At 37.9% G+C, this 23,785-nt stretch overlaps 1 protein-coding gene across 1 annotated transcript in view; it reads right to left on the reverse strand.

Annotated features, from left to right (window-relative positions):
• Positions 1–1,927: 1,927 nt before the first annotated feature.
• The window catches only part of FLVCR2 (FLVCR heme transporter 2), a 74,977-nt gene continuing 53,119 nt past the window's right edge, over positions 1,928–23,785 (reverse strand). Inside the window, exons 4-10 of the mRNA XM_051977573.1 lie at positions 17,027–17,094; positions 16,531–16,634; positions 9,372–9,482; positions 6,462–6,567; positions 6,178–6,289; positions 5,097–5,149; positions 1,928–3,531 (exon numbers count right to left, since the gene is read on the reverse strand). Coding sequence (XP_051833533.1) covers positions 3,472–3,531; positions 5,097–5,149; positions 6,178–6,289; positions 6,462–6,567; positions 9,372–9,482; positions 16,531–16,634; positions 17,027–17,094 — 614 coding nt within the window. The 3' untranslated portion in view covers positions 1,928–3,471. The remainder of the gene's footprint in view (positions 3,532–5,096; positions 5,150–6,177; positions 6,290–6,461; positions 6,568–9,371; positions 9,483–16,530; positions 16,635–17,026; positions 17,095–23,785) is intronic.

Genomic DNA, 23,785 nt, shown 5'->3' on the forward strand with positions numbered 1-23,785 from the left:
TAGCTCTTGGCTCTATTATTACTAATTAAGAAACTGACACTTGGAGAGTTTAAATTGCCCATGATCACAAAGTTGTCAGAAACAGAATGTGACCCATTGTCTCCCGATTCTGTCCAGCATTTTTAATGGACGAGTTAACAAAAGTAATTTCTAGAGAAAAATGCTGTTCAAGCTCTCATGTCAAATATGTAAGTAATTGAGGCCTTGACATATGTATGTCCTTACAGTCTCTTGTCCTTCCTAATCCAGCTGTAGGAATGATGAAAAGTAGAAATGCAATATAGGCTTTCCATAAAGGATAAAGTTAATATTAATCATATGCTAAAATATTCTTTCATCACACAAGTGACACTTTTTATAACAGCTTTCCAGAAAAGACTTGCAGAGGACTAGTGACAGCAGGATAATTTAACTATCTTCTATAACATGATCTAGAATGTAGAACAGTAAGCAAAGATAGAAAAAAATTTCAATGATGGCTTAATAATTTCAAATAATGAAAAAAATAAAAAATCAAATCAAATAATGGGAGCTTTGAAATGTTAGTAAATAGCAACAATAGCCTGACCAACTTGATTTTTAGCTATATTGTGCTTTTGGTGAAAATACCATATGCCCTTTTTGAGGCAGAACACTAAAAAGCAATGGATTCTGCAAAGAGATGCCAAACCCTATAGCATTAGCACAAATAGGTCATATTCATAAACTAGCATTGTTTGAAAAATGAAGCACAACCCTTTATATAAGCAGGGATAGGGACTGTAATAGGATCATGGTTCCCTGTTTCTCTACAATAGGTGATGTTAGTTTTCCCTAAAAGAATCTGGCCTTGGAACTTGATTGCCCTCTACTTCCACTGATGTAGCTTGTCATAAAAAGTCCCACCCTAGTGGGCAGATAGCAGATTTCTATCTTTCAAAGTTGACAGATTTCTGAAGACCCTGAGTCACCATTCACTTCTCTGCTGACCAGATGCAATTCCCCATGGAGATGAGAAAGCCAAAGGAGAATCTAAGTGCTGTTGTATCTTTGTTGCATTAGGGCAAACCAACTTAATCATTCAAGACTTACCAGTGTTCCATTGCGTCCCAACATGAGTGCTGGGATTAGGCCTTCTGCTAGTAGGGTCTCTTGTGGATTATAGGACTTCTATTCCTATCTAAATGCAGAGAGCCTTCCCTCTGTTAATTAGCTCCAATTTATCCTATATTTAGTTTGTCTATATAAGGTTGTGTGTTCTCCCTCCCATTAGCTGAGTTTCTTTAGAGCAAGGATTGTGTCTTGCTTTTTTTTTTTTTTTTTTTTGTACCCCAGCACTTAACAGAATGTCTGCACTCTAGTTAGGTACTTAATAAATATTTATCGACCATTTCTTTTGGCCCTTCCACCTCCAAATTTATGCCACAATTTCACCTTGGTTATTGTTCTCAGATATGTATGCTGTCATTCTCCAGGACTAACACTTTGAGAGACTTGTAATTTCATTGACAATATTGATATTATAACTTCTACTACTACACATAGAAATCCTATTTTTCATGAGTTGACAGTTTAAAAACTCACCTGGCAGTCAGCCTTCTAGAGATGTAACTATGAACTTAGTTAAGCTTGGCCTCAGACAATGTATATAATCCATTATCAAAGAAAGCTCTGATAAATTGGTGAGATTGATTAGATTTTGCACTCTGTTAGCAAAGCATTGCAGAAACCAGGGTTTACCCATTTACCATGAGTGGCATCTGAATAGAACATTTCTCCCAAAAGTCATTCCTCTTTTGCCATCAAAAGTTAAGGGACAGCTAGATGGTGCAGTGGATAGAGCACCAACCCTAAAGTCAGAGGAACCTGACACTAGCTGTGTGATGCTGGGCAAATCACTTAACCCCAATTGCTTTGCCCCCCAAAAAATTAGAAAAAAAAAAGTCAAGGCAGTTTACTTGGTAAGTCATATTTTTTTTTACAATTATTAAACATATATTATTTCATTGTAAAATACGGCAGCATTCAGTAAGTATTTTGTTAAACTAAGGGGAATAACTATTAAACTGAAGGGAGTAGATATAGATATATACACACATATATGTATGTATATATCTACATACACACATATCTTTTGCTATGTACAATTTAACATTATCCCTAATCATCTTTCACCAGCACTCATCCACTTCTCTCCCAAAAGTTCCCAAACTGCATCTTCACAAGTTTTCCCATATACATAAACATATTCCACACATGCACAATCACTTCTCAGGGTATTGGTCCAAGACTTTCCTGCAGGCTATCCTGTATTAAACAGGCTGAGATGAAAGAACTTTGCAATAGCAAGGGTTTTCTCAAATCCTTCATTCTCAGGAGAAAACCTCCATAGCCCAAGAGGGGAGTCATGGAGATGGTCTGATAAGATTTTGGCCTGCGGTGATTTAAAAGGAGAAGCTTTAAATTGTAAATGTTTGATGAATACTGTTGCTAAATCAGGGCAAAGGAAAGGGGGAGTACTGAATATTGGATGCCAGAAAAGGGGCCTGTCCAAAAGGCCACTTCTACCTCCGCTTCCTCCTATCCACTCAGAAGATGTTCTGAATTTCTTAGAATAACTGGAAACTGTGTATGGAACAACAACAAAAGATTACTATTATCATCTTCTGTTAGGGCAGGGACCTTTTGGCTCAGGACTGAACTGCACAATTAATGAGCTCTTTCTGCATGTAAAGTTGGAAGTCATCATAAGTTATTTGCACAGATGCTTCTCTGAAAAAAATTTTTTCCCAATAAAAAAATCAAACAGCCAAGATTTTCAAATGTAGTTTTCTGCATGGGGATAAATGATTTATTTAGCACTCACTGCCATAAAGTTCTTAGCCTTCCAAATTATTCTCCATGATAACAAAAGAAGTATCCTAGAGTATTTAATTTGACCAGCTCTGAAGAAGTTTGGAAAAAGATTCCAATATTAAACAGTCTGAACTTAGTTCCAAGTGTCTTTGCCTCTGCCACCTGCTCTTTTCTCCCAATGTCTACACAGTAGTCAGCTTTGGTCAGCCCAGGAATTTTTGGATTGTGTTTTGTTTTCCTTAAAGTAACAGCTAGTCCTTGCAAAGTGCTTCATCCAGAGGTCAAAAAAGTCACTAAAGGAAAGTTAATGTCTTAGGAACTTCCTTCCCAGAGTGATTACACAGGTCTCGTCCATTGAAAAATGAGGGTTAAGAAGGAAGAGGCAAAGATCCAAAGTTGAGGTTTGGGCTGCAGATTGCTCCACTGGCCTTTATCAGCACCATCTCCATTAATTCAAGGCAAGAAAAGGAAAAAGTAATTCTGACCACATCTTCCCAGTCCTTGGAAAGGGACTTCTAGAAGGAATAGATCCTTTCCTCTCAAGTCCTCAGTGGAGAACCTCTTGCTGGCAAACAAAATGGGATGAAGGCAGGACACTGCAATTCAGCCTCCTGCATATTCCTGTGATTCCTCCTCTCAGAAGTTTTCTGAGGGATTTGGATTTTTGTCCTGATGGGGCTGCTCATCTGAGGTTTTCTATAAGAACAAAAAAAAATAGCATGTGGAATATGGTTATGACATCAAGCAAGAGTGCATTGAAAAAGTGAGCATATAGCAGCTCTACAGCTCTACAAAGGGAATGAAAGGACCTAGTTGAATCCAGTGTCCCAAAGGATGCTTTTGTAACAAAGATACATAGGCATTACATCACTCACTCTTTCTCTCTGTCCCTCTTTCCCTCTCTTCTTTGTCTTGCCTTTCTCCCTCTCTCCCATTCTCCTTTTCTCTTTCCCTACCTCCTGCCTTATCCTTCTTCTCCTTCCCTCTTTTCATCTTTCTCTACTGGAATAGGCTCCATGTTGTCCCCATTCCCATCAAATGTATACTCCTTCAGATCAATGACTATCTCATTTTTAAAAAAATGTATTTTCCTAAATATTTACATTTAGGAACCCTAAACATTTAAGAAACATTGGATTAGACTGGTAATAATAATATCTGAGGGCACTACTTCTCTTTCCTTCCTGCTACCACTTGCTCTCCTCTAATAGAAGTAAGATAAAATAATAATTATCATGATGATGACAGCATTTATATAATGCTTTATGTTTTGTACTTGACAGTATCTCATTTGATCCTCACAAATTTCAGGGAGGTAGATGTTACTACTATTCCTATTTTACAGATGAGGAAACTAAGGCAAACAGGTGAAGTGACGGGACTGGGCCAAATAGCTAGTAAATGTATGAGGATTAATTTGCACTCAGATCATCCTGATTCTAGGCTTAATGATCTATCCACTGCATCACTGCAGGCCAAGAGGAGCCTACTCATTCTAATACTTGTCTTTAGAACACTGAGAAACAACTTCCTTTTTATTGTCCTAGACATTATATTATATCCTTTCTTAATTTGGTTCCAACTGAATATAAGAAATGGGCATAATTTCCTGTTCTAAATCAAATATATAATAAGTTTATTTTCACCCCTACCTCCAATCTGCTGTTTGCTTTACTAAGATGTCTCTTTAAGGATTCAATAGATCCCTGTCAATTCCACTCCTACCTATCTCTTTTAGTCATAGCCAATCTTTCTCCATATCATCCATGTATCAGCCCAAGCAGTACACCCTAAATGCTACCAAATAGTAGGGGAGTCCTGGTTTCAGGCTTGACAATGGTACAAACCAAGATCTTGCTTTTACACACCAGCTAGTAAGAAGGCCTTGACACTAGGGCCTTCTTAGCAGATTTTGTAACAATAACCACATATCATTTGGGAGTGAGTGGGGTTACAGCCTGAGGAAAAAAAAAATTACCATTCATCCCTATAGGAAAAGGAATCAAAGAAAGGTCCAGGGGAGAACATCTAGAGAAGAAAAAGTACTTTCCAATTAAGCATCTGGCAATTGATTGACAGTGTCTGTACTGTTCTGTTTCTAGCCTTTTAAATCATTCTCTTTCAAAAGACAAGCAAAATCATTCATTTTTATAGTTCAAGATGCCCTGATTTTTTTCTTATTGCCTAGATCCTATCTGGTTCCTGGATTAAGAACCCAGGAATCAGGACTAACCATGATATATAGAGATCCACATACTCACAGTGTTGGGTAACGCATTTGCTTTTTGCCTCCGGAGATCTGCCTTAATGAACACTGAGCATAGAGAAGAAGAGATATGAAAAATTATTAAGTGGGCAAATTATCACAGACAAGTACAGAAGTCATTTTCTCCACAAATAATGGCAATATGAAAATGGAAAGATTACTGAACTTTGAGTCAAAGGATATTGCAGGCCTAATTTCATCCATGTCACTAACTTTTTAACTATGGGGAAGTCATTTAATCTCTGAGTTCTCAAGTTAGAAAAGTTTGGGTACAAATCCTGTTTTAGACATTATCTGTGTGATCCTAAGCATAAGTAATTTAACTCCATTAAGCCTTAGCTTTCTCATCGGTAAAGCGAAAGTGGGTTGGGCTCTCGAAGATCCCTCCCTAACTCTAAATCTATTAGCTTATGCATTCTCTCATCTCTAAGATGCAGGTGATATCTGTAATGCTTACCTCAAAGAGTTCAAATGAGGATCATATGAAATCCTGTTACACTATGATATAACCTAAGTGTTGTTGCACTTTGCAATCTCTAAGCTTAATATAAATTCCTATTATCATGGCCCCCAAACTCCTGAAGAGGAAGCTTAAACATCAACAATATACTTGGTGAGCTTCCAACGCACTGAACTTGATAAAAAGGAGGTAATTTTCTCCATATTGTGCATTCTTCACCCAGATTTGATTAGCTGCTTTATACACCTTCTAGTGATCTCAATTAGCTGGTAGCCTTTCCCTCTACTATCATGCCAAAGAACTGGAAGGCCTGAGCATTTGGTTAAATGTATAATGCTAGTTATGAGAGTTCCTAAGGTGATAAAGACATATAGTGGATAGAACTCTAGACCTGGAGTCAGGAAGATTTGAGTTCAAACCTAGGTTCTGATATTTTCTAGCTGTGTGATCCTGGACAAGTCATTTAACACTTTTTGCCTCAGTTTCTTCATCTATAAAAAATAAGCCAGTGAAGGAAATAGCAAAACCAATCTCGTATCTTTGCCAAGAAAACCCCAAATGGGGTCATGAAGAGTCAGCTACAATTGAAAAAAATGACTGAACAGCAACGACTTACTCGTTATGAGAGTTCCAAAGGCAAGGAAGATACACAGAAAGACATTCCCAGCCAGTGTTCCAAAGTGCTCGATGATCTGGCCCTGGCTACTAGTGAAAATGATCCCAAATATCTGGAGGTGCAGAAAAATTAGAAGATTGAGGGATGGGGTAGGGAAACAAACCATAAAACAACCAAAAAATAACAAAATCCAGCCATCCAACCAATTTGATCACATCTGAAAGTCATTTGTCTGTAGATGGTTTCAATCATAGCCAACCAAGAAGATGGAGAATGGGACATACCTGAGCAGATACATTAAGGAGGCCTGAGGACATTCCTTCTGATTCTGGGTATGTCAGTTCCACAGCAAATTCATACCCCAGGGGGAGGTACCCAGTCATGAACAACCTAAAGACAATGTCACAGGAATAGCTTCTAAGATAAAGGGATGAGGTAGGAGTGACAAGTACACAGAATTCTTTCCACTTCCTCTCCCTTCCCACTCCTTTCTTCTACTTCTTGCCCAAAAAGCACACTGCTTTCTCTGTTATATCTTTCTCACTCCAATAGCCAGGTCCTTACTGGCATCAGGCCATCCCTATGGAATGTAGGAGACCAAATCCCTAATGATAAAACAGAAAGAGAATAAGGAACTGGCTTCAAATACATTCCTATAGGATTCAAGGAGAAATTCTGAATAAACCCAGGATCAAGTCAATGTTTATAGAAAGTGAATGGCAGAATACCTAGTATACCTAGCCAGAGCTGCATCCAGAAACTTTGAGGAATCCAAGAATTTGGATTGGAAAAAATAATTTTCACCAAACTTTAACAGAAAGTGAACAATCCCTTCAACATTTTTAATACATTTTATTCTGAGAAGGGGATCCATGGATATTATCAGATTGCTAAAGGGATCCATGATATCCCCCCCCAAAAAAAAAATTGAGAATACTTGGCTTAGCGCCTTAACTGAGAGACTGTTTTTACCAGGAGTTGTTGAGCTCATCAGCTGTAATACATTTTGGTCACTGTGGGAAATACATCACTGTGACAGAGACTAGAAAGCATATACAATGCCTGAGCTCTCCAGTGACTTCTATGGCACAGCAAGATAGCAGCAGACTGACAACTCCATCTGAGAACCTCAGGATGTTTCCTCTTTCCAATCCCTACTGACCTGCCGTCTCCCCCAGGAATGGCTCACTAGCACAACTAGATGCCCGAAATACTGTTATTTGCTCTTTGTTTTTGAAGAGGATCAATGATGTCACATCCTGATGTCCATCCAGACTTGTGCATGAATTGGATTTAAGCCACAAAGCTGTCAGTCTCATTCTCTCTTTCAGATTCATCAGAGTTCACTGACAAGAAAAATATCGAGACAACTGGCAACGTCCCAAGATGCGGTGCGTGATCTTGGAGAATCTGATGTCTGACTAAGCTCTGAGCCTTTCCCAGCACCTGCTTCACCCACCTTCACAGCCACTGAGACAAACTGTTCTCATCTGCCATTCCACCAGGAGAGGTCTTCACATGCTTGGGGTAGACATCCCCCTCATTCACTGTCACTTCACTGTTTAGCCCATCGGCCCTGGTAAAAACCAGGGTGTGGCTTCTGGACAGCTTCTTGGAGTCAAGATAAATCATGGGGGCACCAAAGGTGGATGAGCTGCCCTGAAAAGGCCTCAGTAGGCCTTCACACCAGATCCTCCCAGATCACACACGCAGATAAACAAGATACATAACAGTATCTATATGCTACCTCGATAATTATATCTATAAGATACATACAAAATAGACAAGATAACCTTAAAGAGAAGACCTATAAAAAGTGAGCTTGAAAGTGAGCTCTGGCACCTGTGTAACCCAGCAAGTCACTTAATTCCTCTGCCTTAGTTTCTTCATCTTTAAATAAGAGGGATTGGACTAGGACTCTCAAAGATCTAGTCACTGAATGGCTGCAGCCTTGGTCAAACTGAGACTTACTGAAAACTGTAGTTTAAAAAGACCAAGGTCTCCCACTGCATCTAGTCGTTCTGATCTATATCTGGTCATTGGACCCAGTTGGCTCTGAGGGGAAAGTGAGGCAGGTGACCTTGCAGAGCTCTCCCTCACTTCAAACCAATTCACTTGTATGTTATAGCATCACCTCCCTAAGGTCATGGGTCCTCTTCAAGAACGAAGGACAAACAAGACAACAATATTAGGCACTAATGTCCTATAGAACAGAACAGAGAAGGAGTGAAAGGGCAAAGGATGACCAGAGACCCCATAAGATAGTGTTTTCTATTATTTCTCAGGAGTGATTTCTGTAAAATATTATGAGAGATTTCTATATATAGCATATAAATATGGATTAATACTCTTGAAAAGTGCCTTCATTTTCGAAGAGGACCAAAATGACATCATTATGTTACAGTTGAATTATAGGATGTCTGATTACGGCTGATCAGACCGGTACAAGCTCGGAATGCTCTGCCACAGGTTGGACACAAATAGTCCCTGTGAACATTTGGGTTGGATTCTCTAACTTTGCGCATCTCATGTTTCTTCCAAGCTAATTTAATTTTGCTTTGCTCATAAGCACAGCACTACCTCTGATGAAGACATAAAATGTTGTATAGTTCTGTGCCAGTTTCTACCATGTCATACAGTCAATTCTAAAGTTTTTAAGACAGATCTTGAAGAATGTCCTTGTATCATTTGCAAGTATGAGCACTTGCTCTGAGTGAGTTCTCCATAAAATAGTCTTTTTGGCAAGTATAAATTTAGCCTTTGAACAATTAGCCAGCCCAGTGGAGTTTCACTCTCTGCAGTAGAGTTTGAATGCTTAGTAGTTTAGTTCAAGAAAGGACCTCAGTGTCTGGTATCTTATCCTGCTAGATGATCTGAAGAATATTCCTAAGACAATTCAAATGAAAGCGGTTCCATTTCTTAGCATGGTGCCGGTATAAGGCACCAAGGAGAACTCTGAAAAGGAGGGATCCTGAAATTTACTTTATCCCAATGAAGTGACAGAGACCTGTAGACCCAGGAACCCTTGACTTGTACTTCCCATTCAAGCAGAACAAAAGGCCTATTTTTAAAAGTCTTCATGTAGATCACTTGGTCCATATTATAGATTGGAGAAGATAGAAAGGAACTAAATTATGTTAATTTATTGAAGGGTAAGTGGACATTACCAGGTGCGTATATTAGCTGCAACTTACCCCAGGATGCCTGCTGTAAGGAACACAATCCAGAGATGTCCAAGGTTCAGGGTCATAGTATATGCTACCATGCCCACTAGGGTCATGGAATAAACCACCAGTGTTGTCTGTCTGGAAACAAGAGGCAAGAGAGTCAGCAGAAAGTCCCCCACATGCTTCTTGTTGAAAATTGATCAAACATGTTCCTTATGAAGCATATTTGACAAGCCTAGTTCCTAGCTCAAGGGTTTCTGTCCTCATAGTGGCAAATAACATAGTAACTAAGGAGAGAAGAGCTGCTTCTGTACATGAAGACCTTCCCATTTTCTTATCCAAAAAAATAAAAAAAAACAATCTGTAGCCCTACATTCTAGGTGAGAATGTAACCTAATCCCTAGGTGAGGGAGTATCAACATCTTTCTAAAAAGACAAATGAGAGGAAGAACTGTCTTAAAAAAAAAGATTTGGAAGTGCTTTACAATTATTATCTTATATGATCTTCACCATAACCCTGGGTATTGTTGCTATTATTATTCCCATTTTACAAATGAGAACATTGAGGCAGGTAAAAGTTTAATATTTACCAGAGTCACACAGATGGTAAGTATATATATAAAATAACTGTATCTATAAGATTGGATTTGAATTCAGATGTTCCTGATTTCAGGTCCAAATTTCATTGGTTGCAGGAATAAGATTAAGGGATTACTAGCCAGATTTCCAGAGGCAGCCCACTTTTAACTAGTGGGATTTTTATCCATTATAAGTAACTAGTCTGCTAGTAGCACAGTGTTAGGCCTGGGATCAGAAAAATTCATTTCCCCAAGATCAAATCTAGCCTTATATACTTCCTAGCTGCGATCCTGGGCAATTGTGCCACTTAAAATTCTTTTTTACCTCAGTTTTTCCCTCTGTAAAATGAGCTAGAGAAGGAAATAACAAACCACTTCAGTATCTTTGCCAAGAAAACCCCAAATGGCACTACAAAATGTTGGACATGATTGAAAATGATTTAACAATAAAAATTTCTCCAAAATAGGAAAAGCAGAGTAGGGGACTTTGAACCTGTATTTCAACAATATGAATAGCTTATGGCTTGGAAACTTCCTTCACTAATTCTGATTGATAATTCAGCACTAATTTACAATCTTAAAAAATTGCCTAGAGATAATGAAAGAGAAATGGCATCACTCCACTAAAAAAGAAGTTCCATCAGAAATGAGTTCTACTAAAAGTCAATTTCATTGACTTCACTTCACTAGTATTTGTCAGAGATGGGACTTGAATTCTGATTTTCTTAATTCCAAACTAGCCTCCTGTTTACTACATTATGCAGTCTCTCAGTATCACTAATAATATTTAATAGGATAACCATGCCTTACAATTTACAGAATACTTTCATGTAAATTATTTCATCTGAATCTCACAAAAATCCTATTAAATACAAAAGGCAGATAACCATTATTCCACTTTTACAAATGAGGAAACTAAGACCAAGTAGTTAAGCCAAATAAATAATGACATTTGACTAAGAGATGACAGAACCAGAACTGGCTCCTATTACAATCCAACACTGTGCTGTCCTGCATAAAAGTAGCAAAGACATTTCCAATTCCACAGCCAGAAATCATTCTATACCCTAGCACAACCAATCCCAGGGACCATAATTAAATGACAGCAACAAGCATGGTTATTACAGAAGCAAGGATATCATAGGAGACTGTAGTAAAGTAAAAAACACAATGACTCCCAGGACAGAGGACTCGGGGTCAAATCTCAGGTTTTCAATTCTGGGCAAATTGCATAAGTTCTGTGGGAATCAACTTCCTGGTTGAAAAAATTAGAGAGTTGAACTAATCTTTTCTAAGGTCTTTTCTAGTATCATATCCTATGATTATGACAATTTTGCCTCTATTTTCTTGATTTTGATCAGAAACCACATGCAAATACTATGTGACAATTTTTTCCTTTCTGTTATCTGGGGCCACTTCCAGTTAGATATTTGCAAAGTTTCAGAAAACTACAGTTTGTTTTACTTAATCTGGTTTTCTTCTTTCAAGCAGTCTAGCCAGCAGTTCAAAAGGTTTACTTTTCTAACCCCCCAAACCAAAGAAACAGGATACAATCCCTGTAACAATCATCTCTTCCTCTACCACCTTTCCCCTCATCTATATCTCAAGGGAAAAAAATACCAGAGTCATACTCAGATGTCATAGGAGAATGTGTAGTAAAGTGAAAAAGCACAATGACTCTCAGGACAGAGGATTTGGGATCAATCACTTTTCAATCACTTTAGTATGTGAAATTTAGACAATACAAGCATTAAATTTGTCTATTTTTTTTTAACTCATTTATTCCAACTGCCTCCAAAGACTTAAGAATAAGTCCTACTCAGAAGGTAAAGCAGAACTTCATGGTGAGTTGAAGCAGGCTATAATAACATTTAACTAATGAAGAACTCAAAGCAAAATAGAAGTAAAAGGTATATTAATTAATTGATATGATGAGAAGAACTGGTCAAGTGCCAAGAATAAGGACTTATTTATGCACAGTCCAATTACAGCAACCAAGAGCTCCTTTGAGATCTGTCAAGGCAAGCTTTTTGCATCAATTGTCACTTTAATTGGAATCAACAGGAGCTGTGTCCCATAATGCTCTTGGGTATTTCTGAACTTCTGGATAAGTGTTATAGAGATCCAGGTGTTTTTCAGACTAGAAAACTTCCACTCTAGAGGAAGTAAAGAAGGTCTTTAATAGGTCAGATGGATCTCCTACTGTGAAAGTAGGAAAAGTAAAGAGAATAATATAGATAATAGCTATATTTATGTAGTAGTTACTATGGACCAGGTATTTATTGTGCTAAGCAATTTACTTTACTTTAAGCATTTTATCTCATTTATCTTCACAATACCTTGAGAGGTAGAATTATCATCATCTCCATTTTACAAATAAGGAACTGAGGCAAACAAGTTAAGTGACTTGCTCAGGGTCATACAGCTAGTAAGTATCTGAGGTCCCCAGCACTCTATCCATTGAACCACCTACCTGCTTCTAACATGGCCGAGTCCATGAGAATTTAAATGACCCTGATGCTCCAGCTCAAACTCCATGTTAAGGAAAATAGCCAGACCAGCCATATTCACTTCTTTCTTCTTCTCCAGGCTCCATCTCTAATTCTCTGAACATTCTTTCTTTAATATGGCCCAAACTACATTGTCTTTCCCCACTATAGTGTGAACTTCCTGATGACAAGGGCTGCCTTTCCTTTTGCTGCTCTTTGTATTTTTAGCACAGTATCTGGGACATAGTGCTTTAAAAAAAATGCTAATTTATTTGACTTAACTATTCCTTTACCGTAACAGAGAGAGATGAAGAGAATGCGATCTCAAACCGATGAATCAGAGGAAACATTCAGATTCTGACAAGGCTGCAGAGAAAGCAAAGTATAACCTATTCATTCCCTTTCTCCCTTAAAGAAAAAATGAGTTCACCCTCATGTCCCACTCATTTATTTAGTTTATTCTTCCTTGCTAGGATAAAGCAGAATTATTTATTTATTTGTTTATTTGTTTAACTATCCAATTAATTATTTAGATTTTTTTGGACTAGGTAAAAAAGGAGATTCTTTGCCTCAATTGCTACTTAGCTTTAATCACTGAAATGTGTGCAGCCTCAGTCAAACTGAGACCTGTTGAAGACCTTAGCTTAAAAAGGCCAAGTACCCATTGCATTCTGGGCCATCTCCAGTCATCCTGATATCTCTCTATCTGGCCACTGGACCCAGATGGCTTTGATGGGATAGTGAGACAAGTGACCTTGCACAGCTCTCCCTCCCTTAAACCCAAATCACTTACAAGTCATGGTGAAGACCTCCCTGAAGTCAAGGTCTTCCAGAATGAAGGACAAACAAGAACAAGAACAATCCTTTCTAGGATAAGCAATCTCTTCCCAGCCTTGAAAATCCTGGGTGCCATTCCCCCTTCTTTTTGCTTGGCCAAGCCTCCTAGACTTGGATTCTCAGTCATCTGGGTTGGACTAGATAACAACAACAACAGCAAAACAACTAGCACTTTAATTGTCCCTACTATGTGCCAAACACTGTGTCAGGCACTTTACAAATATCTCATTTGATATACACATCCTGAGATCACTGCCCACTCAGGGACTGCACCTATTAAGCCACTCTAGTAACTATTTCTTCACTCTACCTAATTAAGTTCAATTCTTGTGTTATTTTCATATCATGATAAGAAAGTTGATTTGAGGATACATTTAATGCTGTTTTTCCCAACATGCCACAGTTGTCAGTTATGATTCTGCTCACACCTATTTCTTCTCCTTCTTTTTCCAACCTTATTTCTTTTCATAACAGGAAAACTTTTCCTGATGTCATTGGCAAGCCTCAGTTCTCCTCCAAATGTTCTCATCTCTTTCCCAGAACACTTCCGGTGCTCCATCAGTGAAAAACACCTGGATCTCTGTAACACTTATCCAGAAGTTCAGAAATACCCAAGAGCATTATGGGACACAGCTCCTATTGATTCCAATTAAAGTGACAGTTGATGCAAAAAGCTTGCCTTGACAGATCTCAAAGGAGCTCTTGGTTGCTGTAAGCATTGTGACCGTCGAAATAGAGTCCACGGAACAGTCAGAAGCAGCTGGGAATGAACAGCCTTCTTCCTCCTCCATTCCTGCAATCCCTGCCTACTAACATTTTCATTTTAAAAAATAGCTGTGGATGTATAAATAGCACAGTGGGACCACTCTTCTCACCACTCCCACAAGTTCAATCAGGCAGTCAGTTAACAAGCATTTTTAGACTCCATGTACCAAGTCCTGTACAACTGTTGAAAATCATCTGCACCTTTGTACCCTTGATGATATGAACATCAGATGAGAGAGTATAGAGAAAAAAGAGAAGAGACCAGAGGACAAAGACAACCATGAGTAATGGAGGTAACTGGGATGAAGATCCAGCAAAGGAAATTGAGGAGAGATCTTCGAGGTAGAAAAACCAGGAGATTGTAGTACCCTAACTAGAAAATGTATCTATGTATCCCCAGATAACTCAATCTACTGTGGACAGACTGAGAAGGTTACTACACTAGTCCAGGTGAAGGTGATAAGGGAATGCTCCAGGGTGGGAACATTAGGAAAGAGGGTGACAGGGGAAGTTTAGAGGTGGAGGACAGGAGACCAAGTATGAATTGGAGTGAGACAAACCAGCATAATACAGTCTTCAGCTCCAAGGCCAAACCTTCTCTGAGGGGAAGCACTAAATATAAAAACCAGGGGGCATGTCATAGACCACACAGTATGAACACTTCCTACCACAGGGCTGCCCTTCTTGCAAATGACTTCATCTCCCAGTGTCCCAGACATTTCTAAATTAAAGAGCAGTGCTGATCTAGATTGTTTTGTTTTGTTTTACTTTTCCATCAAGAAATTCCCTATGCTAAATTTCTTACTCAAGGTGGGAGAAAGAAGGACAAGAAGCAGATGTGAGCAGAATCATAACTGACAACTCTGGCACCTTGGAAAAACTAACTCAACAGGCATAGCATCTACCATAATAAGCACTCACAAATGCTTGTTAAGGGTACTGACTATACTAATATAATTACAAGTGCAGTCGAAAAACATACGCATTTGTATGTTTGTTAATATGTATGCAGGTATGTATAATTAGTGTAATCATTTGGCTGTCAAAATCAAATGGCTTGGGGGCACTGCTGAGGCCCAAAGATTTCATTTTCTTCCTAGTCTCACCACAGTAAACCCTGGAAAGAGGAACCTTCAATAGTCTACTATTGGAGTAGCTAGTGTCCACTGCCCTCATGGACCTCCCTTTGATGCACCAAGAAAGAGATGTCAGGGTCTCCTGCCAAGTTTCATCACAAGCAATCCATTTTCACCAGTCCCTCCTTTTAAAGCAGAAAAGGAAGAGGGGAGTCGGAAAAAATAATTTATCTTCTATGTAACTGCCTTACAGATATTGTTTTATCCTTAAAACATTCTTGTAAAGTGGGGACTATTTTTTCCCATTTTATAACCAAGTCAGACACAAGAAAAGAAACTCATCTGCTATTTGAAGTCAAATCTGAACTTTGGTCTTTCTGACCCAAAATCCAGCACTCCATCCACTAGACCACCAAATTATCTCATCTGACCAGCAGTACACAGCTATTAGTTCATGATTCTGTCACTGTTCATAACCTACAGAGGGCAGGAACCATTGGAGTCCTCAGCCTGCTTGCTCTTTGCATCCCTTTGTAGGAGAACCCTGATGGCTTCCTGAGGAGTTTCAATCTATCATTGGCTCTGTCAGGCAATGTACACTGAAGAGCATACTATATGTAGCTATTACTGTCTGGCACTGTGGGGAGATTCAAAAGCAAGGAAAAACTGAGGAGGTTCATACCCTCTAGGTTAGGGATTAAAACCTGGAGTACATGACCTTAAAAAAAAACCTTGCTAGCTATATATGTTATATTTTTATATGTAGCTATACACATATATATATAACATATATATATATATATATATATACAAAGGTATATATGTATTAGTGATATATCTATAATATATAGCATATGTATATATGTGTGTGTGTGTTATATACAATTCTTTATTTTAATATTTTGCTAGCTGTAGTTGATTGCCTTTGTACTTCTATATATGTTATGCATTGAAAAAACATTCTGAAAAGAGGTTCAACAGAAGCCAAAACAGTTTATGACACAAAAATGGTTAAGAACCTCTCAAGTCAGAGAACCTGAATTCAAATCCTGTTTCTGTTACTTACTGTTAGCTTCCTGTTGTACTAACAGTATAATAACCTTGGGCAGATTGTTTAACTCTGAGCCTTAACTAGTCTGCTAATAATGTTCTCTAAGGTTTTTCCAGGTTCAAATCTATGTTCCTTTGGTACACAGCCCCAAACACCTCCTCTGAGAACATAGGCCAGAAAAATGTGAAATAAATTTCAATTATTGGCCCCTCCCCCCAAAACCCTGACTTCTCTTTTTCTACCTCTTCCCCTTAAATGCAGCTGCCTCAGGAAGCAAGAAGGAAAGTTTCCCTCTGACTTTTTCTTTCACTGCCTACATACCCCTCTTTCCTCTTGGTCCCAGAGTAGAGTACTCATTAATGAAATGATTTAAGAATAAAAGAGACTTACTTGTATGCTTTAGTTTTATCCAGCCAGATGCCTGAGATCATAGCCCCAACCATTCCTGAGAAGATGATGGTCAGACCAATTCTGCCAGCATTTATTTCTTCACCCTGGGACACACATACACACACACACACACACATGCACACTCAGATCTGGGAGTGACCAGGAACAACATATAGATCAAAGGACTGTGAAACTAAAGATACAAAAATAAGTAATCTCCTCCATTAGAAAACCAGCTTCTCAGAGAAGTCGCCAGTTTGTCTACTAAGCTGAGGCAAGAAGCAGATTTCTCTGTTTTCATGTTGTTCCAGCAACAGATCTGTACGGCAGCTGCATCCCAGCTTTTTCAGAAGAGATATTTCTCATATACCAACACTTAAGTCCCCATCCCCAGAATTCACTGTACACTATAGAGAAACTAAGTCACAGAAGAACTTGGAAAACATGCTAGGTTGCCTATGAACTACCCACACACATCCTTGAGCAAATATCTTACTGGGTAGTTGAGGGTCACCATGCGATTCAGTAACGTTGATAGGGCATAGAAAGAACCAGTATTCAAACCTGTAGAAGAGTGGAGAAGTATTAGGTCACATGCTATCTTTGCAGTAGTTATAGATAAAGGAGGCGAGAAACTCCATTGCCATTTCCTTGGTTCCTGAAATCCCTGGAGAGCACTGGCCTGGGAAGTTAGGACTCTAGCTTAGATGAGCCTCAGGATCCTTCAGTATAAGATGGGGATGATAATAATCTACCTACATCACATCGAGGTTGTGAAGGAAGTCTCTCTAAAGAGAGCAGAGCTTTAGAAATGAGAAATGAACTAATGCATCTATTTTGATCTACCTCACTGGTTTTCCCAAAGAAATATTTGTATGGTTACTAAAGACAAAAATCTTTACCAGCATCTTAGAGCACTTGGTTTCAGTCTTCTTAATACTAACCAGGGAATGTATGCTATTTTTTAAAATTTTATATTTTTTATGCTTTTTTTTAATGCTATAGTTCTCTTAAGAATGGGAACCAACAATACTCCCCACTTTCAGTTGTTATATCCCAGCTGCCCTTTCATCCACTTTCTTCTTTAAATTAGTGACATTCTTTCCAGAGTCCTTCAGATCACTATACAATGAGCTTTCCTACCACTTTCCCTTCCATGGCACTCTCTTTACTCCCCCACTCACAAGAGACAATATATAGTGTGCAGAGTATGCTTCAGTTGCAGTCAGAAACCCTGGGTGCAAATTCTGCCATTCCTGTGTGATCAGAGGTAAATTATCTAACCTCTCTTGTCCCCAATGACTTCATTTGCAAAATGAAGGAGTTAGATGAATTCTAAGGTCCCTTCTAGCTCCAAATTTATTGTCTTGTGGTTTCTGTCATCTTTATGTGTAATAAGAGTTGTTCAGGACTCCAAGAAATCCCTTCAAAGTTTTGTTTAACATCCAAACATTCTGGAAAGCAATTTGGAACTATGCTCAAAAAGTTATCAAACTGTGCATACCCTTTGATCCAGCAGTGTTTCTACTGGGCTTATACCCCAAAGAGATACTAAAGAAGGGAAAGGGACCTGTATGTGCCAAAATGTTTGTGGCAGCCCTGTTTGTAGTGGCTAGAAACTGGGAAATGAATGGATGTCCATCAATTGGAGAATGGTTGAGTAAATTGTGGTATATGAATCTAATGGAATATTATTGTTTTGTAAGAAATGACCAGCAGGATGAATACAGAGAGGACTGGTGAGACTTACATGAACTGATGCTAAGTGAAATGAGCAGAACCCGGAGATCATTATATACCTCAATAACGATACTGTTTGAGGATGTATTCTGATGGAAGTAGATCTCTTCGATAAAGAGCTAATTCAGTTTCAATTGATCAAGGATGGACAGAAGCAGCTACACCCAAAGAAAGAACACTGGGAAATGAATGTAAACTATTTGCATTTTTGTTTTTCTTCCCGGGTTATTTTTACCTTCTGAATCCAATTCTCCCTGTGCAACAAGAGAACTGTTCGGTTCTGCACACATATATTGTATCTAGGATATACTGTAACCTATTCAACATGTAAAGGACTGCTTGCCATCTGGGAGAGGGGGTGGAAGAAGGAAGGGGAAAAATCGGAACAGAAGTGAGTGCAAGGGATAATGCTGTAAAAAATTACCCTGGCATGGGTTCTGTCAATAAAATGTTATTAAAAAAAAAAGTTTTGTTTAAAAGTGTCAAAAATGTTATTTCTAGATGCAGCTAATTGTTTTCTTGGAACTCCAATATCCAAAGCTGTCAATTGGATTGAGGAACATCATCTTGCCTGACCTGAGTTATTCAGACAGCAAGTCTTTCCTCCATACTCAACTTTCAGCCCCTTCTCCACCTGCTTCCATCTGGGACAAACTGCAAATAAGAAAGTGACCAGCCAGTATAATATATAAAAAGTCAAGAGATTCAATGTAATTTACTAGGAGTCAATAGATCTTGGGTCTAGTAATATAATATATGCTATTAACAAGATAGCTGGATTTTACCCCCTATTCAATAAATTCCAGTGGCTTCTTATCATATAAGTTGAGGAAACTGAAGTAAACTGGGTTAAGTAACTTTCCTAAGGTCACACAGCTAGCAAATTTCTGAGACTGGATTTGAACTCAAGAAAATGACTAACTGCCCTTAAGCACTTATTAAATACCTGTTATTTTCTAGACACTGTTCTAGTGTTTATTTTTTCCTTTGAATTGTGACTTTTTCATTGTGAACTTAACAATTATCAATGAACACAAAAATTTCAACATACAAAGAACAAAAATGATTGTATAACAAACTATGAACTTCTGTTGTAGTGTTTTTAAAAATTTGGTTATGTACAAATGTAATAAAGTTGTGATCAAATACTTTGTGGTCCCTATCTGTACTCTCTCCCTCCTTTCAGCCTCCACCTACCCACCTACCCACTGAGAAGGTAAGCAATCAAAATCATCACAGTATTGCTGTTACTGCATACAATGATCTCCTGGTTCTGATCATTTCACTTTGAATCAGTTTATTTCCCTGTAAATTCTATTCATTGGAAAGAAAGGAAAGAAGAAAAAACTGGAGAGGAAGGGATGGGAAATTAGTACTTAATAATGATCTGATATATTCCAGGAACTGTGCTAAGCACTTTAAAAATATTATCTTATTTTATCCTTACCTGTCTGGAAGTGTGTCTGTCTCTGAATTTTAATTCATTATCTGTCTATCAGAGGGTGACTGGCTATATTTAGAAAACAAAAATATGAAGGCTTAATGTCAATTACTAGACCAACTTTCACTCCAAAAGCACCTGACAATCATCTCTCCCGTGATTCCCCTGAATCCTTAGAGATTTAGTTGTGCAGGCTGGTTAATGTTCATAGTATTTCTCTCCAATAATACTATCAAGAAGAACCCAATTATTTGACCTATGGTTTGGAGGACAAGCCCAAATAAAAACAAGAAGATCCTTAATAACTTAGGTTGTCAAGGGACAACCTCTCACTCCATCTCCACATCCTTGAACCCTGTGCTCAGTGTAGGGACATTATGTGAAGCATAACCCCTTTCTCTCATATTTAGGCTTATGGTTAGGGACAGGCTAAACATAGGATTTCAGTTATTCTCCTGGGACATGGCCAATCTAGGAAATTTGTTTTTCTTTGCTTGTTCAATTATTTGTTATGCATAACCTTTGATCTAGCAATGTGTCTACAGGATCTGTATCCCTAAGAGATCATGAAAAAGGGAAAAGGACCCACATCTACAAAAATGTTTGCAGTGGCAAGAAACTGGAGTTGGAAATTGAGTGGCTGCCCATCAGGTGGGGAATGGATGAATAAATCAGTATATGAATATTATGAAAGATTATTTTTCTACAAGAAATGATAAGGGAGCACTTAGATGGCGCAGTGGATAGAGCACTGGTCCTGAAATCAGGAGGACCTGAGTTCAAATCTGATCTCAAACACTTAATACTTCCTAGCTATGTGACCCTGGGCAAGTCATTTAACCCCAATTGCCTCAGTCAAAAAAAAAAAAATGATGAGCAGGTTGATTTTAGAACAGCTTGGAAAAACTTACATGAACTGACACTAAGTGAAGTGAGCAAAACCAAGAGAATATCGTACACAGTAATAAGATTGTGAAGATCAACTCTGATGGAAATGGCTCTTTTAAACAATAAGGTGGTGATTCGAGGAAATTACAAAAGACTTGATTTGGAAAGTGCCATCCATATCCAGAGAGAAAACTATGAAAACTGAATGTGGATCAAAGCATAGTATTTTCATCTTTTTCTTTTTGTTGCTTACTTGAGGGTTTTTTTTTAACTTTCTCATTTTTTTCTCTTTTGATATAATTTTGATAAATATGGAAATATGTTTAGAAGAATTGCACATGTTTATCCTATATTGGGTTGCTTGCTCTCTTGAAGAGGGGAGAAGAGGAAAGGAAGGGGAGAAAAATTTGGAACACAAGATTTTGCAAAGGTAAATTTTGAAAACTATCTTTGTATGTATTTAGAAAAATTTAGAAAAATAAAATACTATCAATATTTTTCTCATTAGAGTGGGGAAAAAGTAGAATTAAAAAAGATAAATGCTTGTAATTGAAAAAAATTTATTCAAAAAAGAAAAAGATTTTCACCTGGACTTGCAGGGATTATTACTATGCTCCTGCTCTGCCAATTTTCTTCTTAGAAATTCAAACCAGCACAGGCTTTCTCTAATTCCAAGAGAGCATTAGCATTAAGAATGGTTGACTCATGTTTAAATATAGAGTGCGCTCCCTTAGGTTATGGACAACTACCTGGTACAGGGGATAGAGAGCTAGATGTGAAATTGGGAAGATGTATTTTCCTGAGTTCAAATATGATCTCAAACACCAGTTTGGTGATGTTGGGCAAGTCATTTAATCCTGTTTGCCTCAGTTTCCTCATCTCTAAAATGTGCTGGAGAAGAAATGGCAAACCACTACAGTATCTTTACCGAGGAAACTCCAAATGAGGAATGCAAGAGTCAGATGTGACTGAACTACCTCAGGAAATCAAAGCCTTCAGGAACTGTATTAGTTGAGATACCTGGCAACTCTGAGTCTGGCATTCTGTAATCCCACGAAATTAACTTTCCAGTAGAAAGAATATTTCATCACCAAAAATGTATTGCATTGACTGTTTGGATCAATCTGTCCCAAATCTGTTACATTTTAATACAAATCCTGTCCATGACTTAACAGAGCCCACTCTATATTTAAACATGAGCCAATAATTCTTAACTCTAATACTCTCTTGGAATTAGAGAAGGTCTGGCTTAGTTTGAATTTTCTAAGAAGAAAATTGGCAGAGCAGGAGCAACAGTAAATAATCACTGTTAGTCCCCATGAAAATCTTTTTATATATATATATTTTTTCAATTATTTCAATTATTAGATTCAAGATTTTTCATTGAGATAGCAAAAATGTAATTTTCTAGATTTCTCCAATGGGTAAAATGATAGATAAGACAGTTTTGCCTACAGCAACAGTAAAGGAGATAGAGGAGAAACTGGCTTCTTCAGACTAGAGTATGTATAATAGAAGTATAAATCATTGACCCTGAGGTTTATGGAATAAAATGCATTGTTTTCAATCTTCAATGTTGGCTTAAACTAAAGAGAAAGTTGAAAATGCAAAGAAGTTACCCTAGAAGAGGAGAGACCTATGCCCAATACCAATCTGGATTCCAAATTCTTCTTTCTTCCAAATAGTGCTCAAAGTGGGCCCTCATAGCTCTGAAGCAGATTTTATTATCATTCTGTTTTGGAAGGCAAAAGAGTTTTCATAGAGATCAATGAATTATTCAAGAATATATTCTGAAGAAGAGCCAAAATGAAAACTCAAACTATGGCCAATGTAAATTTCTCCATCTAGTATTCAAGACTTTCTATGAATTGATTTCTTCTGTCCTTAGGTCCCCTACATTCCTACCACTCCCACCTCTAATAAATGTTCTCTATAAATATGGTACCTGGTTCTCTTTTATCAGGAGAGGAAAATCCAGAAAGAACCACATTTACTTACACACACACACACACACACACACACACACACACACACACACACACCGGATTGAGTAGAGTAAAAGTGTACTGGTAGATGCTTGAGATTTTTTGAGTTATTTAATTTTAGGGGAGCAAGGCCATAATAAACCTTTAATTTGGATAGTTATCACCACCACCCCTTCCCCAGGAGATCAATTAGGGTAAACATTTGATTTGTTTGGACCTGTGATTTCATTAGGTGCAGGGGAAACTTTCACTAAAGAAATTCCCCTCCTCCCCACCATGCAAATCAGCAACTTATCTGTAATTGAAAAGTTTGATTTTTTAAGTGCTTGAAGCATTGAAAGGTGGCTGATGATATCAAAGGTATATAGACTATGGATATTGGAGACAGGACTTGAATCTAGGTCTTCTGACTCCAAGACCACTTTCTACATCACACTGACTAATATACAAATCAAAAAGCAGACCACTTTTCATAGAAAACCAACCTGGCATAACTATATGTTCAATTCAGGAGTTTTTCAAATTGTCCTACTGTGTATAGAGACCAAAAAAAAAAAAAAAAAAAAAGAAAGACAATAAATAATATTAGCTAATATTTGTATAAGTGCTTTAAGATTTACTGTATGCTCTTATAAACATTTCATTTGATTCTCACAACACTCTTAGGTAGGTACTATTTTTATCCCTATCTTACAGCAGAGGGAACTGAGGCTAAATGTAATTATCTGACTCATCCATTGTTACATGGCTAAAGTTTTCGAAGTGGCATTTGAATCCTGGTCATCCTGATCCCAAATCCCACACTCTCTCTACTACATCATTTGATTAAAAGCAGCAAAGAAAGAGAAAAACCAATGGAGTGGCTACTAGAAGGGGTAACCCAACATTATTACTACAAGTAAGAATAATTCCAAATCAAGAAAAGGAACTAATGAAATAGGCTGTAAAGTCAGATTAAAAAAGAGCAACATGAAGTAAACAAAAGTCAAAATCAAAAAAACCTTAACAGGTGGGGTTCCACTACCTCTCAATCCCAAAATCCAATCATAAGGGCAGGAAATAGGTTTCATTGCAAAATACAGAGCAAGCCCTTAGTCTTTCATCCTTAACTCTAGTCAACTGACCCAGTACAATATAGGCACTTAATAAATTTCTGTTGGATTGGACTACCTTACTTGAACTCTGGTCTCCTAATGGTGGT

Source organism: Antechinus flavipes, chromosome 2, assembly GCF_016432865.1.
Source record: "Antechinus flavipes isolate AdamAnt ecotype Samford, QLD, Australia chromosome 2, AdamAnt_v2, whole genome shotgun sequence".
Lineage (NCBI taxonomy): Eukaryota > Metazoa > Chordata > Mammalia > Dasyuromorphia > Dasyuridae > Antechinus > Antechinus flavipes.